The sequence below is a fragment of the Gopherus evgoodei genome, chromosome 16 (genome assembly GCF_007399415.2).
Source record: "Gopherus evgoodei ecotype Sinaloan lineage chromosome 16, rGopEvg1_v1.p, whole genome shotgun sequence".
Taxonomy (NCBI): Eukaryota; Metazoa; Chordata; order Testudines; family Testudinidae; genus Gopherus; species Gopherus evgoodei.
Window position 1 is genome coordinate 587,716 of NC_044337.1, and position 16,325 is coordinate 604,040.

Below are 16,325 nucleotides of genomic sequence, written 5' to 3' on the forward strand. Positions count from 1 at the left end.
AATTAAAAAAAAAAAAAAAAAGTCAACTGTTGCATCAACTACAATGGTGGCTGGGGTTGCTGGCTGATGACGGCTTCCCCATGGTGCTGGTGCATCCCCTGTGCTGGGAGTTGGCCAAAGTCAGAGTTGATCTGAGCTGGAGTGATTCTGTAACCTCACCTTGTATGATTTGTATAATCTCTACCCCCTGGCTCTGGGGAGAGCCATCTACTCTACCACCCCTTCATCATGGGCTTTACTCTTTGTTATACATGTTTGTAAATACCCACGCACCCCTTCAGATGTACTGTACCATAAAACCCATCAGTTGGCATCACCCTCAAGATCAGTTTTGTAGGAGACTTTCCCCAGCTGTGGAGCCTGAATGATCTTGCTTTTGGCAAAGAGCCAGCTGCTTCAGTCATTTAAATATGGCACATTGGTTCTCCCAGCACAGAGACTGGATCTCTGCAGTGTGGAAGCCCATGCCCCCTTAAGCATCTGCTGTGGGTGAATTTTAAGCAGTAGGGCAGAAGGGAGTTTTCTCTTCACGCAAAATCAGGCTTGAACTGCCCACTGCCCTAGATCCCCTTCTGCCTCTCTGATACTTCAGAGTATTAAACCACAAATTTTCAAATAACTTGGACTTCTCCCGCTTAAGGTGCCTGCAAGTCTGCCGGGAGTGCATACAGAGATGTCAGTTACAGTTTTCTTGCGTTTGTTTCATTTTAAGGTTCTTGCTTTAGCCACCCACTGTAGAGAACGTTCACTTTCTCAAATCTTCCCAGTGATGTTTTGCAGGTGCCGGTTTCTAAGAAACCTGTTGTGACCTCAGTATCTGCTCACCTTGGTTGTGCAGGAGCTGTGTGGGGGAGGGGCCTGCAGCATCTGTTACCAGCCACAGCTGTGCACCTAGGAAGCAGTCCTATTACAGGGGGAGGCACTAGGCCAGCTGTTGTCCCTCTTCTCTCCCTGCATGTTGATCAGCAATATAAGAACCTTGCATGTAGCAGTGTATGTATTTGTGAGAGTGGGTGGGTGATACAGGGTTGCTTGTTCTCAGTTACACCCTTCCCTGTGTTTTGTTTGTATGCACTAACCAGTGCATTAAACAGGGTGAGGGAGATAGCCATGTGGTGTGGAAAAGCTGATCTCTTTGTGGGGCTGTCTCTGAAAGGTGCCCCCAGCCAGGGAGAAGCAGCGTCCTCTTCTCCCATTCCTTCGAGAGTAGCAGTACATGCCTGGAGCAGCGTAGTTCTTCACCACCACCAGTTCCCTAAGTACTATGAGGGATCATGGTTAGTGAAAAGGAATGAAATAGGCCCCTTTTGGCTGAGGAAGTGGGGTTACTCCTTGCCTCTCTAGCTGACTACATAAAGCATCTGCTCTCACCTGCTTTTTGCCCCATCACCTCTAATTCATTATTGAGAGGGTTACCCTGAGGAAACAATGGCAGCTGACCAATGCCCTGCATGTAGTCTGCTAGGAGTGGCCATCTTTCCGCCCAGGGATTGCAGTGGCAACATACCGCTAAAGGGCAGCACAGACTTTGCATATAAACCTAAAACAAGTCCTACCATAATCCCAGTCTGTACAGTGAGACCTGCACTAGGGACCCTACTTTCAGTCAGTCCCAGCTGGGAGACACCACTTAAAATGTCCCCTGAGCTATCCAGTCCAATTTATTTGCTCTTTTAAGATCCATCTCTACTAAGCAACTGATGTTTGGTCTTCTGGACAGTACCTTAAACCAGGTTACACTGTAGTTTACAGGCAAACAGAAATGACATGATTGAGCAGCAATACATCATTTGACTGAGTTCCCTACAGCTACCCAGCCCTGTCCCTCTGGGTTGTATCAGCTACAGTGACCTTAGATAGAGGTGCCAGCAGAAGGAGCTGCTGCTAGAACAGGCTGAGATCTAGCTGAACTCTAACCTAGCAGGACTTGCTTTATTAAATAAATGTAGCCACCCGCCTGCTGAGCATGGAATTCATTGTAGAGAGGCCCATGACAGCTCTCAGATGGCAACAACTGGATCCAAAGCAGCAGCCTCCACTCCTGAAGCCATCCAGTCCCTTATAGTGACTCCAGCTTCTATTTTCTTTTCTCCTGGCCTCACCCCATCCCTCAGGCTATCATTCCCCACAAAGGAGTCCAGACTTGTCAATCTCTGCAGCAGAAGGGATGGGTCAATATGCTGAGAGGAGCAATGGGTCCCATCATCACATTACCTGCCCCCTTTCACACACACCAACAGGACTTGCCTGCTATGATGGAGACCTGAGCCGCCAATGGGGTGGTGGGGTACAGCCTGCAGCAAGAAGGAAGGTTTACCCTCTTCCCCATGACACTGTGCAGGCCGAGGCCTTTTCTGATGGCCGAACAAACTGGTTAAAGTGGGGCCGTTCCCCAGTTGTGGCAGTTGAATTCCAGCATTTTTGCAAGTATGTTCCTACCTCTCGGATTGCAGCTTCCACTCCTGAAATGCAGCCAGCTCTGAGGTGAAACACACCTACTGCATGACAGCACAGAGTAAACCTCCCCAACGGTCTGGGGAAGGACATGAGGCCAAACTTCCATAACTCTTACTGCAGGAAGCAGAATGTAATTATCCCACCTGGCATGTGCCAGTGGCTGCCACACCTGCTTTTCATTGACTGCCTGGGGCCCGAGGTCTCACCTGGTAAAGGCAGCACCTCCAAAACTGGTTGAGTGCTGAGGCAAAGGGAAGAGACTGGCTCATGGCTATTGCTTCCCTGAAGGTCTCCCATCCACGTTAGCGAGGCCCAGGGCTGCTCAGTATGGCTAAAGCTCAACTTCTGATGGGGCTGATGGAGCAAATGTTAAAGAAACAAAGCTGCTCAGGCTGTGTAGACACTGAGCACTCCTGGGGCCTAATGCAGTTACCCACAGTGAGAGTACCAGCCAGGTACACAGTGGGGAACACTCACTGCTACTCAGCCCATCTTGGTGCAGAACAGGCACAGCTGAGGAATCGTGTCAGTGCAAACCTGAGGGGTTGGAACAGCCTTCACCGTGCTGCCGTTCAAATGGAGCTGCTGCAATCTGAGCCCACTGGACTTAATCTAGAGGCAGGACAAGGAAACAGGACAGATACTGGTGCGCTCTCTGTTCAGGCAATTCGTGTCTGCTCCATGGGAATGGAAACCGTTCACATTTATTTCCTTGCCTCTGGAAAAGAAAGTGAAGTTGAGGGGTGAGAGCAGAGGAGGAGCTGGGGCCCTGGCACAGGAGCTGAATGTGTTTGATTGTAAACAAACAACAAAAAAGTGCAACAATTAGCTCAAAAAGACAAAAGATTAAATTTCTTGCAGGTCTTTGCTGTGGGCCAGGGGTCTGCTTATCCAGCAGATGGGAAAAGCGCAAACCCCTCCCCCCCCCGTGAGGACCTTTGTCACAACAGGTGGTGTCAGTCTGTGGACATGAATGTCCTGGCCTGCATGTTGTCCTTGGTGGTATTATCCCAGAAGAGGCAAGAAGATGAGTCTCAGGTGAGCCTCTAGAAATCTTCACTTTCCATAAGGTTCTGGCTCATTCCTCCTGGGCTGGGATTTGCAGTATCCCCTCCTCTTGAGTCCTGGCCGTCCAGTATAATGGCCTTGTTGCCCACTACTATGAGCATCTATATTCCCATAGCGCCTTGGAGCTTGTGTCGGGGCCCCAGACCCCATGACAGGCAGCAAAGAGCTTCAGCTGATGGGGCAGTTCCAGAACATCGTACAGATTCTGCTGCTGTTGGTGCACAATGCTCAGCGTGGCTGCCGGGGAACCCCCAGGTCTTGGGGTGCAGCCAGACGACTAGTATGGCTGGGTGTATCACTGAGATGGTCCTGGAGGGTGCAGAGAGGACTCCCCTGCCCAGAGCAGATGCCAAGTAGCTGATGTCACCGGGGTCCTTTTGCTGTCTGAGAAGATGTTGAGCTCTGGGTTCCAGTTGTGGGGCTTGCCAAGCCCTCAGCCTATGCCCCACAGGAACTGCTTCGTCCAGAAGATGGAGAAGATGAGCAGCAGTGTCATGCTGAGGATGATGGCCATCAGGTAGGCAAAGATGCGGAACTGGGGGTTACGGATGCACTGCTGAAGGGAAGAGCGGCTGGGGATGGAGGTCGGCCTAAGGGAAGCCTGGGAGCTACCTAGCCTGGGCCCTGGATCTGTTCCCAGGTTGAGGGTATAAACTCTGGGCTGGCGCAGGAAGTACCGTGATTTCCGCTCATCCTTTAGGCACAGCTGCCGGCCCTCCAGGATGATATGGTTGGGCTCCAGTTTGAGCAGCCGCAGGACATCCGAGTTGGTGGGCAGCTCGGTGATGGGCTGGTTGAAGGGGAGCACTGTGGGGTGGCGGCAGAGTGGGCATTGCAGCCGGTTGCGGGCAGGGGACACCAGGCTCAGGTGTGCCAGGCACTCAATGCAAAAGGAATGCTGGCACTCCAGGAGCTTTGGGGTACGGAAGGTGTTGTTGTAGGGGTTCCAGCAAACTGGGCAGTCTGCCTCTGGCTCCCCGCGCAGCCCTTCTGACATGGTCTCAGTGGGGCGAGGGGCCATCCCCAGCTGCTGTGTCCATGAAGCCCATTTGCTGTGAGGGCTGCAGGAAAGATGATCTCACCAGCTGCTTGGAAAAATACAAAAGGCCCAGTTACAATGCATCCCTCTGCACCCCAGTGAGCTGCTAATCTCCCCAGGCACATATACCCTGCTCAGGACGGGCTGATCCAGCTGCACACTACAAGGACCCCAGGAAGGGAAGAATCGGTGCAGCTGACAGGTCAGTCCAACCAGCAGCAAAGTCCCTTGAGGGAGTGAGGAACCTGACCCTAGGCAAGGAGCTGGGTGGGTGCTAAGGAAATTGGACATGAAAACCATGCTCTAAATGGCCTGATAAAAGTGACAGCATGAGAGATGCTGCGCTGGCTCCAGTGTCATCTGACGGGCTTTCAAACAGGAGAAGCCATGAAGCCGTTAGACCAGGCCCTTCCTCCTACTGACCTCAGCTTGGAAGTCAGACAAATCCTTTGGTGATTGTGAACTTGGAGGTCTGGCCCATCCAGGTGGTGTTAAAGCTGTCTCTGGTGCAGATGGCTTTCAGCTAGAGGAAGAGATAGCTTGGTGGTTTGAGCATTGGCCTGCTAAACCCATGGTTGTGAGTTCAATCCTTGTGGGGGCCATGTAAGGAACTAAGGTAAAATCTGGGGTTTGATCCTGCTTTGAGCAGGAGGTTGGACTAGATGACCTCCTGAGGTACCTTCTAACCATAATATTCTATTAATCATGGGCCATAGCAGTGGGGAATGCAGCTGACCCTGATACCGAATGTGCTGGAGAACCCTTAGTGCAGGACTGATGTGTTCAATTAGCCCAGAGAACACAGGCAAAGGCCAGGCAGGAGCATAGCCAAGCTCTACCCCAATAGCAGCAGAGGCCCCTGTTGGGATTGGGCCCTGTACAAATATACCCAAAGCAGGTCTGGCCTTCCCACAAAGAGCTTGTGTCCTCAAGCCACAGCAAACACATTACATTGCAAAGCAAAGCCAAGTCTTTTTCATTGCATAGAGGTCTCAGCCTCTTGTTGGAGAAGGTAGAAAGATGCTCTGGTTACCAACCCCACCACCAATGCAGGCTCAGAATAATGCCCTGGGCCCTTCCTGCTGGGGAAGGGGCTCAGTTCAAGAGCACAGTGGGGCACCAGGCTAGTAGTTCTGCTTGACAAGCACTTGGATCCAGCTAGCCACATCTGTCCAATCCATACAGCACCCAAATTGAGGGTTTGTTGGGAGTCAGTGCTAGACTCTCAGCCTGGGTGTTGGAGAGATGCCCAAGCCAGGGCAGGCTGGGCATGGTCTGCTGAATGGTGACAGTGCAGAGGGGAGCCCTGAGACCACTAGCACAGAAGCACCACTCAGGAGGGCTCCTGACTGATTGCCAAGATGCAGCACTACCCCCGCTGCCCCTGGACAGACAAACAGTCACTGCAAGGAAACATGCCTGGCTGTGTTACAGAAAGCTCCCTCCCAGCTGCCCTTGGGGAACCAGGGGTTGCAGGGGACACTTACTTTCACAAAGGGGGCCTGGTATCACAGCTGTGCGTCAGCAACATTGCTAAGCAGGTGCCCCTGACAGGGGGCACAGGGTGGTGGAGCTGTCCTCCTGCTCCTCAGATTGGCTAGCGAACACGTCCTTCATCCTCCTTTGCAGTCTGGCCTGCTCCTCACTTGCAGCCACACACCATCGCTTTGGTGGCCTTGACAAACAGGTTTCTGTTGGAGAGAAGAGGGAGGGGAAGATAGACATCCAGGAGCTAGCTGCTCCCGAGAAGCTGTGCTGGCCTGGGAGAGGGTCCCAGGCCAGTTGGGGGACAGTGTCCTCTCACGATGCAGGCTGCAACTGATTTCCATGGAGCAGCACACAAGGCATTGAGCGAAAAAGGGCTGTCAGTGACTGTTGTTTACAGCACGCAGCAGGCACCAGAGAGAGGTGCTGGCAGGGGAGGGGATAAAAATACCAACAGGAGGGAATTAGGTCATGTGCATCAGCTTCCACCCCCAGAGCAGACCTGGGCAGCTCAGGGTTGAGGCTCACCTGGTGGGTCAAGAGGGAAAGCCCTTCTGTCTCGGGCTGCTGGGCCCCACACACCAGCTCACAGACAGCACCCCATGGATGGACAGGCAGCCTCAGTGCAGAAGGGATGACCAGATAAGCCATGGGGCCAACCCCATTTTCTTCTGAGACTTATGGATGGCACTGGGAGAGACCAGTGCTTAAAATGGATGAGAGGGTGTCTAGCCTAATGCAAGAGCAGCAGCTTTGTTAGAGAGTGCTTAAAGTTCACCCACCCAGCCAGGGATATGGGATGCATGCAGCAGACCAGGATGACATGAGATTTGGCAGCCTGGGGTCACACAGGATGCCAGTGGCTGGCCAAGGTCACAGGAGACACCAGTGGCAGACCAGAACAGTGAACATGGCTGTTCCTGAATCCTAAGCTAGAGCCCTAAGCACTGTGCCATCCTGCCTCCCCTTTGTGTCAGTAACCATCCTAATCCATCTCCCTTACCCCAGCTCACTGAAATGCACTGATCCCCATCGTCCTTGTCCCCAACCCCAGCCTCTCCCCCAACACTGCTTCCCTCAGCCTCCTTTCACCCCAGGCTCTGCTTCTGCTCCAGCACCTTCCCCTTCAAAAGAGGCAAAACCACCTGACACAGCAACATAAACACACTGGATTCCTTGGGGCAACAGGGCAGCACTACCTGCCCCCAGCCCCATCCCCTCCAGGCTCTGTTGTGCCTATCTGACTTAATCTGCTTAACCTTGTGGCTATGGGATTGGCCCTGCTCACCTCTCCTTTACCCCTGTGCATGAGGGAGGGTAACATGTCAGTCTTTCCCCCAGGCTTTCTGTGGCCACAAAACCGCCAAAGCCATGTCTCCTTGCCCCAGCCCCAGTATTCGCCCCATTGGAGTACACCCTGGTTCCAGAAAAGGAACTGCCTACTAACAACTACTGCGCTTTGTTTGCTGTGGGCTCCCCCAGAGCTAAAGTGCTGGGCTGGGGACCCAGCCAACAGGCAACCCCTAAATGTGTTCCTGGCAATGGCCTCAAAGCCTTGGAGCAGGGTTCTACAAGGGGGCAGCTGAAGCTAGAGGTCTGGGTCCTCGCACTGCAAGCACCAGCCCTGCCTAGGCCTGGGCTGCTTGAGAGCGTTGTGCTGGTTTAACCAGGGCTGGCTCTAAGGTTTTTTGCCGCCCCAAGCAAAAAAAATTTTGGCCACCCCCTTTTTGGCTTTTACACGTTTGTACTTTGCAGTGTTTTGTTGTTTTGTTTTGCTCTGCCCTGCCCGGGGCATGCCCGCCAGCCAGCGGGGGCTTTACTGACCCCCTGTTCTGAAGGGTGAGACACCGCGACCCTCCGCCACAGCACTGCATGGGTTAAGCATCTGTCAGGAAACGCAAGAGCACTGGGCAATGCGCCTTTCCACCTCTGCGCCTCCTGGCCTGGCTTGAGGGAAGACTGCTGCAACCTAGGGAGCAAGGTTTTAATATTGAATTAAAGACACCCCTCCCCCCCAATCCCAACTGAATGGTAGTTCAACAGCAGCACTGCCCTCCCCTCCCCTCCTGGCTACAGGAAAAGCCCCCAAACACATGGTAACAATGCAGTTCTTTTAACTCTATGGCAAAAGTCTTTCTACAGCCATTTAGAGAGATAAAACCTCCACCCGGCATCACGTCTGTGGTTGAAATACCAGCTGACATTTCTATAGAATCAGAGCGATCTGCATAACTTGTGTCCTCTGCACCCCCCCCCATTACCCCAGTTTTTCCTTGGTGCATTTTGACATTGCCTAGGTACAACAAGTTCCACTGTCGCACCCCCAGAGGTGCAGCCAGAATTTTCCTAATGAGGCGGCCGAGGGACAGGCCCCGCTTTCCAGTAGGGCACCTGTCCTGGGGCAGAGGAGACATGGGTGGTGGGGTGCTCTGTGGGCAGGCCTCGGCTTGGCGCACAGAGGGCGCTGCTGCCTGGCCTGGGGGCTCGGGGAGCGCCCCCTCCCCATGCTGGGACTCTAACCTGGGGCTGCCCCTTTGGGCAGGTATGAAGGAGCCCCAGCCCAATAGCTCCTGGGCTGGGGAGTGGGGGGGGTCTCCTCTAAGAGCTGGCCAAGGGGAAGGGCCAAGGCTCCCCCCTTGCGCCTTGGCTCCCCCTGGGTAGCGAGCCCAGGTCCCTTGGGGTCCAGGTGGGATTTTCTACCCAGTGACAGAGATTAAAACATTGACAGCCTCATGAAGTACAGTTGTCCCTCAGAGATGCCCAACACAGATTACAGCAGCTGATGGGGCCCAGACCTGACACAGCTGATCTCAGCTGGAAACACAGAGGGTTCGCAGGGGCAGTGGCCCTTCCAGGACAGAGAAATTCCTCAAGGCAGCACTCGGGGGTTTTTATACATCCTCCTATCCAGGTAGTCACTGTCCACCATCCCCAGAAATACCTACCCCGGTGCACTTCATGGCACACTCGCCCCAGGTTACGCGGCGAGGTCCCCGTCTGCCTCCCGCCCGCAGCAGCAACCTAACCCCGCAGCCGCCTCGCAAAACACTTTGAAAGATGTGACACGAAGAGAGCGAATCCACAGTCCTGCTGTATTCAGTGCAGCCATCTGTGCCACCAGGGTCGACTCGAGGTTTTTCGCTGCCCCAAGCACATGCTTGCTTTGCTGGTGCCTAGAGACGGTCCTGAGTTTAACTCAAAAGGGGTTTTTAAACCCTTTAGTTTAATGGCTGCAAACCCGTGGGGCTGCTCAGCTTTTGGTTTAGAGCAGCTGATTTCAATATAGCATCAACAGTTCCTAGTGATTTACGCTAAACCAGACTAACCCCGGGTTAAATGGTAATCAGAGTGGCCATTTTAATGAGCTGGCCCAATAGCTCCAATAAATGGACACAAATCGGACATCAGGAATGGTAAAATTCAAAAGCCAGTAGGTGACCACTTCAATCTCCCTGGTCATTCTTTAACAGATTTAAAAGTCACTATTCTTGAACAAAAAAACCTTCAGAAACAGACTTCAGCAGAACTAAAAATTCATTTGCTAATTTAACACCATTAATTTGGGCTTGAATAGGGACTAGGAGTGGCTGGCTCATTACAGAAACAGCTTTGCCTCTCCTGGAACTGACACCTCATCAAATTATTGGGAGTGGACTACAGTCCCTGTCAACACTGGTTCTTCACTTGTGAGGTACTGCCTTCTCTTCATGTGTCATTATATAATGCCTGCATCTGTAACTTTCACTCCATGCAGCTGAAGAAGTGGGGTTTTTTACCCAGAAAAGCTTATGCCTAAATAAATGTTAGTTTTTAAGGTGCCACCAGACTCCTTGTTGTTTTTATAAAATTAGAATGGCAGATAGGTTTGGCTAGGGAGTGCAAGGGGAGCAGACTAGTTCGGTAACTGGGAGGATCGGGTTTGGCTGAGGAGGGAAAGGGGAGCAGACGGAGTCTGGGTGTGGAGGGGGGAGAAGGCGCAATCTGGGTTTGGCCGGGGGGCGGCAGGCGGGGTAGGATTCAAAAAGCAGCAAGGTGAAATGAGCGCTCTCCTCTCCAGTCCCTGGCATGCAGCAGCAGCGGGCCAAGTGCAATTGCAACAGGGCAATGAGAGCACGTCGCCTGCTTTGCCTTCAGGAGTCAGTCCTGCACCCGGGCTGAGGAGTTGAATGCTGGGCTCTCGCTCGGGCAGGCAGGACTATGAGGCAGAGAGTGTGCTGCCCTCACGCCAAAGCAGGGTCGGGAGGGTAGAAAGCTGGGGTGCAGGGAGGTGGGTTAAAGCAGTTTAGCCGCCCCTCCACGCGAGAGAGCCCGCAAAGCTGCCAGCTGCGGCGTCCCTCCCTTCTCCTCCCAGAGAGCAGCAGAGCCTCTGCCTGCAAATCCTGCAGCCCGCTCTCCGAGCGTGCCATGCAAGCCGGCCCCAGCTGCACCTCGCTGGCAGCACAGCTCAGCCCCGCAGGGGTCTTACCCTTCCTGCGGCAAGCTGCTCCACTCTCCTGGCTGCTGTGCAATCTACAAGACAAAGGAGCTGTTACTGTGCAAAGTGCCTAGCAACACCGCAATCAGATCAAAGGACTTCGCTGACTTTCTAAAGGCAGGAGCACAATTCATTGGGAAGGTGATTCTTATCATACACGGCTTCCCTCCCTACAGTCTGCGATCTGCAGCCAGCGTCTTGACTGGCGGCAGCGCCCCCAAATCTTGGCGCCGGAGGCGGCTGCACCAGCCCTGCATCCACCCCACGTGCTGGCTACAGTAGATCCATCGCCATAGCGCTGGCTACAGCCCGTGCACGCCATAGTTGGCCAGGAGTCAGTGATGCACCATTGGCTAGTTGAAGCCTGGCTAATTAAAGCCCTTCCCGGCTGTATCCGCCGCTTTCTGCTAGGCGCCGCCAACAGGCTGATTGGCTCTGACTCTGCGGGGTGTGATCAGCCCGGGGGCCGGTTCTGCATCGAGCAGCCGGCACCTGGCGAGCAGCACAGGCTGACCTAGGAGCAGCTTGTGCTTTGACACTGCTGCGTGAACACTCGTTCTCCGTCCGCCCAGCGCCACGGACCCTTTCGGACCTGGCCGGGGCGCACGGCACAGCACGGGCATTGCCGCCAGGTGACGGCGCCGGACCGAGCTCAGGGACTCCTTCCCGAGTCTCTGTCAGGGGCCCAAGGTTATTGTCTGCGGCCTGCTGGCTCCCCGCCCCGCCCCCCGCGCCTGCCCAGAGCGGCTCCGCCCTGGCACCCACCGGGGCAGAGCAGCCCCGCCCCCCGCCGCGCCGCGCCGCGCCAGGAAGCGGACAGGACCGGGGGAGTAGAAGCACCGGGGGGGTGTTGACATTGCTTCAGGCACCACCCCCAGCAGCTCCCATTGGCCGCGGTCCCCCGCTCCCGGCCAATGGGAGATGCTGGGGGCGGTGCCTGAAGCAACCGCAACACACACCCCTGCCCTCTCGTCCCGCACCTTGCAGCGCGTCCCGGAGTGGCAGGGGGCAGGGCGCAGGGCGGGGAGCCTGCCAGAGCCCGCCCCCCGAACCCCTCCTGCACCCTGACCCCTACCACACCCCTGAACCCCTCCTGCACCCCAATCCCCTGCCCTGACCCCCTGCCAACCCCCGAACCCCTCCTGCACCCCAATACCCTGCCCTGACCCCCTGCCACACCTCGAACCCCTCCTGCACCCTAACCCCCTGCCACCCCCTCACCCCTCCTGCACCCCAATCCCCTGCCCTGACCCCCTGCCACACCCCTCCTGCACCCCACACCCCAACTCCCTGCCCTGAGCCGCCTGCTGCACCCCTCCTGCCTCACCCCTCCTGCACCCTGACCCTCTGCCACACCCCTCACCCCTCGGGCAGTCGAACCCCCTGCCCTTGAGCCCCTGCCACATCCCTCCTCCACCCCAATCCCCTGCCCTGACCGCCTGCCACACCCCTCCTGCACCCCACATCCCTCCTGCACCCCACACCCCAACTCCCTGCCCTAAGCCCCCACCACACCCCACACCCCTCCTGGGGGCAGGGAGAGGGCAGAGTTGTGGGGATTTCAGGGAAGGGATTGGAATGGGGGCAGGCAAGGGATGGGAAGAGGCAGGGCCGGGGTGGGGCCTCATGGAAGAGGTGGAGTGGGGGCAGGGCCGAGGGAGGCCCTTCTGGTCATTTGAGTTTGAGACCCCTGGTGTATTTGGTCCTTAGTCAACCAGCTCTGGTGCTGAATATGTATAGGAACAATTAGGCTATAGCAAGGCATTATGCTTGGGTTGGAACAGGCCATCATACTCCAGAAGGGTTACACTTACAGAGCTGCATTAATTCAGACTGAAAGCTCCTCGGGGCAGGGCCCAGCTTTCTGGTTTGGGTTGTCCAGCACCTAGCACACTGGGAGGGAGTGCGGGGGGACTGCTCAGTGGCTGGAACTCCTGGATGCTTCAGTAACACCACTAACAACTAAACCAATGCAGGAATGGCTTCTGGAAAATACTGTTCATTTAACAATCAATGATCAGGAAGGCTGCCTGGTGCACACTGCACACTGCATTATGGCAGGGGTGTGCTTGGATGCTGAGCACACTGCTCCTGGATTGCTCGCACTGGATTACTAATGCAGTCACATGAACTTTGCAAAAAGTTGTAAAGGGAGAAAGCAGGTGAAGCTGCAAGCTAAGAACCCTCTACTTCTCCCAGAGAGTCACTACTTCAGTGTATTTCACCTTGATATCAGCAAGGGGAGTAACAACCCTGGGCAGCTTCTGATTTCTTATTTCAGTTTTTTTCATTCCCTGAATTTTGTTCTGAAGGCCAATGACAGATTCAGTAACTTCTTACCCATAGGGTGCCAAGCAGGCTGCAGTGTCCAAGCAGAGTGTCCTCAGGCTGGGGAGCCAGCAGACGTTCAGCCCTCCCCAAAGGATCAAACCTCCTTTTTCTGAACTAGCTGAAGCCAGCAGGCTTTACTGAGAGCAAGCCAGGTGTGCCAGGAAATAAGCGCGCCGCTGCTCCGCTTCTCCCTCTTTCGCAGCAAGCATGGGAGGGAGGGAGGGAGGCAGGAGAAGCGGAGCAGCGGCAGCATGCTCAGGGGAGGAGGTAGCGGTGGAGCAGAGGTGAGCTGGGGACCAGGGGCTGCTAACAGGGAGTTTTGCAAGGGAGTTCTCCAGGTGAAGGAGGAGCAAATACAGCATCTGTGGGGTAAGTGGCTGTCTGTAGTGTGTGTGTGTTTGTGTTTGGGGCTTACTTGCTGTGTGCTGAGCTTGTGTTTGTCAGTCTGGTTGGTTGGTTGGTTGAAGGACCGTGTGCTGTGGCTGGAAATTGGAGGCCCTGAGCTTCAAAGGAAGGTTTGAAAGCTCGAAGCCTCTGGTAATTGGCTGAGCCTTAATCAGTGGACAGGGCATTAACTCAGGCCAGGGTTTTATAAAGCCGCGCACAAGTGACCAGGGGCTGCTAACAGGGAGTTTTGCAAGGGAGTTGTGGGGGGGGTCCCTTGTTGGTCCTACCTGTTCCCCTGTAGTCCCCTTAAAACCTATACTCCAAACCATATTCCAAAACCCCTTTCTTTAAACCACCCTTTCATTAACTAGGAGACAATGCAGGCAGAAGCCCAGCAGCAGAGTGAGGGCTATCCAGTTCATTGCACTGAGTGTAGCATGTATGATTACCTGCCTTGTGGGTGGGTGGCGTATGTGTGCAGTCAGTGCAAGGAGTTCCTGGCCCTCAGAGACCACGTACGGACTTTGGAGGCCAGGGTGGCGGAACTGGAGGAGCTAAGAGAGGCAGAGAGGTATATTGATGAGGCTTTCCAGGACACTGTAGAATTGTCCCACCTCCGCTCACACAGCCTCTGTGCTGTTGAGGAGGAAGAAAGGCCCAGGGAAGCAGAGCAGTCAATGGGAGCAGAGAGAAACCTTCCCATAGTTGAGACTCTCCTTCCAGATGGTGCTGGGGTTGCTTCTCGCACTGAGGTTACTTCTCCGGGGGAGGGAACTCCAGTCACTAGGAAAAGGCAGGTGTTAGTAATGGGAGATTCGATCATTAGAAACATAGATAGCTGGGTTTGTGATGACCGGGAGAACCATATGCTGACTTGCCTGCCTGGTGCGAAGGTTGTGGATCTCTTGAGGCATCTAGACAGATTTATGTGTAGTGCTGGGGAGGAGCTGGTGGTCGTGGTACATGTAGATACCAATGACATAGGGAAGGGTAGGAAAGATGTCCTGGAAGCCAAATTTAGGCTGCTAGGGAAGAGACTGAAATCCAGGACCTCTATGGCGGCATTCTCAGAAATGCTCCCAGTTCCATGCGGAGGGCCAGGTAGGCAGGCAGAGCTTCAGAGTCTCAATGTGTGGATGAGACGATGGTGTAGAGAGGAGGGGTTTACGTTCATTAGGAACTGAGGAAACTTTTGGGATGGGGGGAGCCTATACAGGAGAGATGGGCTCCACCTAAACCAAAGTGGAACCAGACTGCAGGCACTAAACATTAAAAAGGTTGTAGAGCAGTTTTTAAACTAGGAGATGGGGGAAAGCCGACTGCTGCAGAGAAGCATGTGGATCGGACAGAGACTTCTCGTAGGGGAGAGTCTAATGATAGAGAATCTCCAGGTTATAGTCAGGAACAGAGGATGGAAAATGATAATGTAAGGGCCGGATCAGATGATAAACAGTCACATAAAAAAGAATCTGGCACATCAGAAAAGGGCAGACAAATAAACAGGGGCAAGTTTTTAAAGTGCTTGTACACAAATGCTAGAAGTCTAAATAATAAGATGGGTGAACTAGAGTGCCTTGTGACAAAGGAGGATATTGATATAATAGGCATCAGATAAACCTGGTAGACTGAGAGCAATCAATGGGACACAATCATTCCGGGGTACCAAATATATCAGAAGGACAGAACAGGTCGTGCAGGGGGAGGAGTGGCACTATATGTGAAAGAAAATGTAGATTCAAATGAAGTAAAAATCTTAAGCGAATCCACATGTTCCATAGAATCGCTATGGATAGAAATTTAATGCTCTAATAAAAATATAACATTAGGGATCTATCGACCACCTGACCAGGACAGTAATAGTGATGATGAAATGCTAAAGGAAAGTAGAGATGCTATCAAAATTAAGAACCCAATAATAGTGGGGGATTTCAATTATCCCCATATTGACTGGGAACATTTCACTTCAGGATGAAATGCAGAGATAAAATTTCTCAATACTTTAAATGACTGCTTCATGGAGCAGCTGGTACGGGAACCCACAAGGGGAGAGGCAACTCTAGACTTAATCCTGAGTGGAGCGCAGGAGCTGGTCCAAGAGGTAACTATAGCAGGACCTCTTGGAAATAGTGACCATAATACCATAGCATTCAACGTCCCTGTGGGGGGAAGAACATCTCAACAGCCCAACACTGTGGCTTTTACTTTCAAAAGAGGGAACTATACAAAAATGAGGGGGTTCGTTAAACAAAAGTTAAAAGGTACAGTGACTAAAGTGAAATCCCTGCAAGTTGCATGGGCCCTTTTAAAAGACACCATAATAGAGGCCCAACTTCAATGTATACCCCAAATTAAGAAACACAGTAAAAGAACTAAAAAAGCGCCACCATGGCTTAACAACCATGTAAAAGAAGCAGTGAGAGAGAAAAAGAATTCCTTTAAAAAGTGGAAGTCAAATCCTAGTGAGGCAAACAGAAAGGAGCACAAACACTGCCAGCTTAAGTGCAAGAGTGTAATAAGAAAAGCCAAAGAGGAGTTTGAAGAACAGCTAGCCAAAAACTCCAAAGGTAATAACAAAATGTTTTTTAAGTACATCAGAAGCAGGAAGCCTGCTAAACAACCAGTGGGGCTCCTTGATGATCGAGATACAAAAGGAGCGCTTAAAGACGATAAAGTCATTGCGGAGAAACTAAACGGATTCTTTGCTTCAGTCTTCACGACTGAAGATGTTAGGCAGATTCCCAAACCTGAGTCGGCTTTTGTAGGTGACAAATCTGAGGAACTGTCACAGATTGAAGTGTCACTAGAGGAGATTTTGGAATTAATTGATAAACTCAACATTAACAAGTCACCGGGACCAGGTGGCATTCACCCAAGAGTTCTGAAAGAACTCAGATGTGAAGTTGCGGAACTATTAACTAAGGTTTGTAACCTGTCCTTTAGATCGGCTTCGGTACCCAATGATTGGAAGTTAGCTAATGTAACGCCAATATTTAAAAAGGGCTCTAGAGGTGATCCCGGCAATTACAGACTGGTAAGTCTAACATCGGTACCGGGCAAATTAGTCGAAACAATAGTTAAGAATAA

General features: G+C 53.0%; 1 protein-coding gene across 8 annotated transcripts; it reads right to left on the reverse strand.

Annotated features, from left to right (window-relative positions):
* Position 1: 1 nt before the first annotated feature.
* RNF183 (ring finger protein 183) lies at positions 2 to 11,324 on the reverse strand. Of its 8 annotated transcripts, none has more exons than XM_030535548.1 (4): positions 11,289 to 11,324; positions 10,515 to 10,558; positions 6,052 to 6,255; positions 2 to 4,610 (listed from the first exon to the last, which is right to left on the reverse strand). In XM_030535548.1, exon 4 carries the CDS (start codon positions 4,544 to 4,546, stop codon positions 3,959 to 3,961), a length of 588 nt encoding a protein of 195 aa, XP_030391408.1. In that variant the 5' UTR covers positions 4,547 to 4,610; positions 6,052 to 6,255; positions 10,515 to 10,558; positions 11,289 to 11,324; the 3' UTR covers positions 2 to 3,958. The 8 variants fall into 8 exon arrangements, with proteins under 8 accessions (XP_030391408.1, XP_030391406.1, XP_030391403.1 ...); XM_030535546.1 differs by lacking the exon at positions 11,289 to 11,324 and adding an exon at positions 11,116 to 11,257; XM_030535543.1 differs by lacking the exon at positions 11,289 to 11,324 and adding an exon at positions 11,116 to 11,257 and having other exon boundaries at positions 6,052 to 8,018.
* Between the last annotated feature and the right edge of the window lie 5,001 nt (positions 11,325 to 16,325).

Bases quoted from the DNA above. Each gene is read 5' to 3' on its own strand.
- RNF183 (XM_030535548.1), bottom strand. From the start codon at position 4,546: ATGGCCCCTCGCCCCACTGAGACCATGTCAGAAGGGCTGCGCGGGGAG.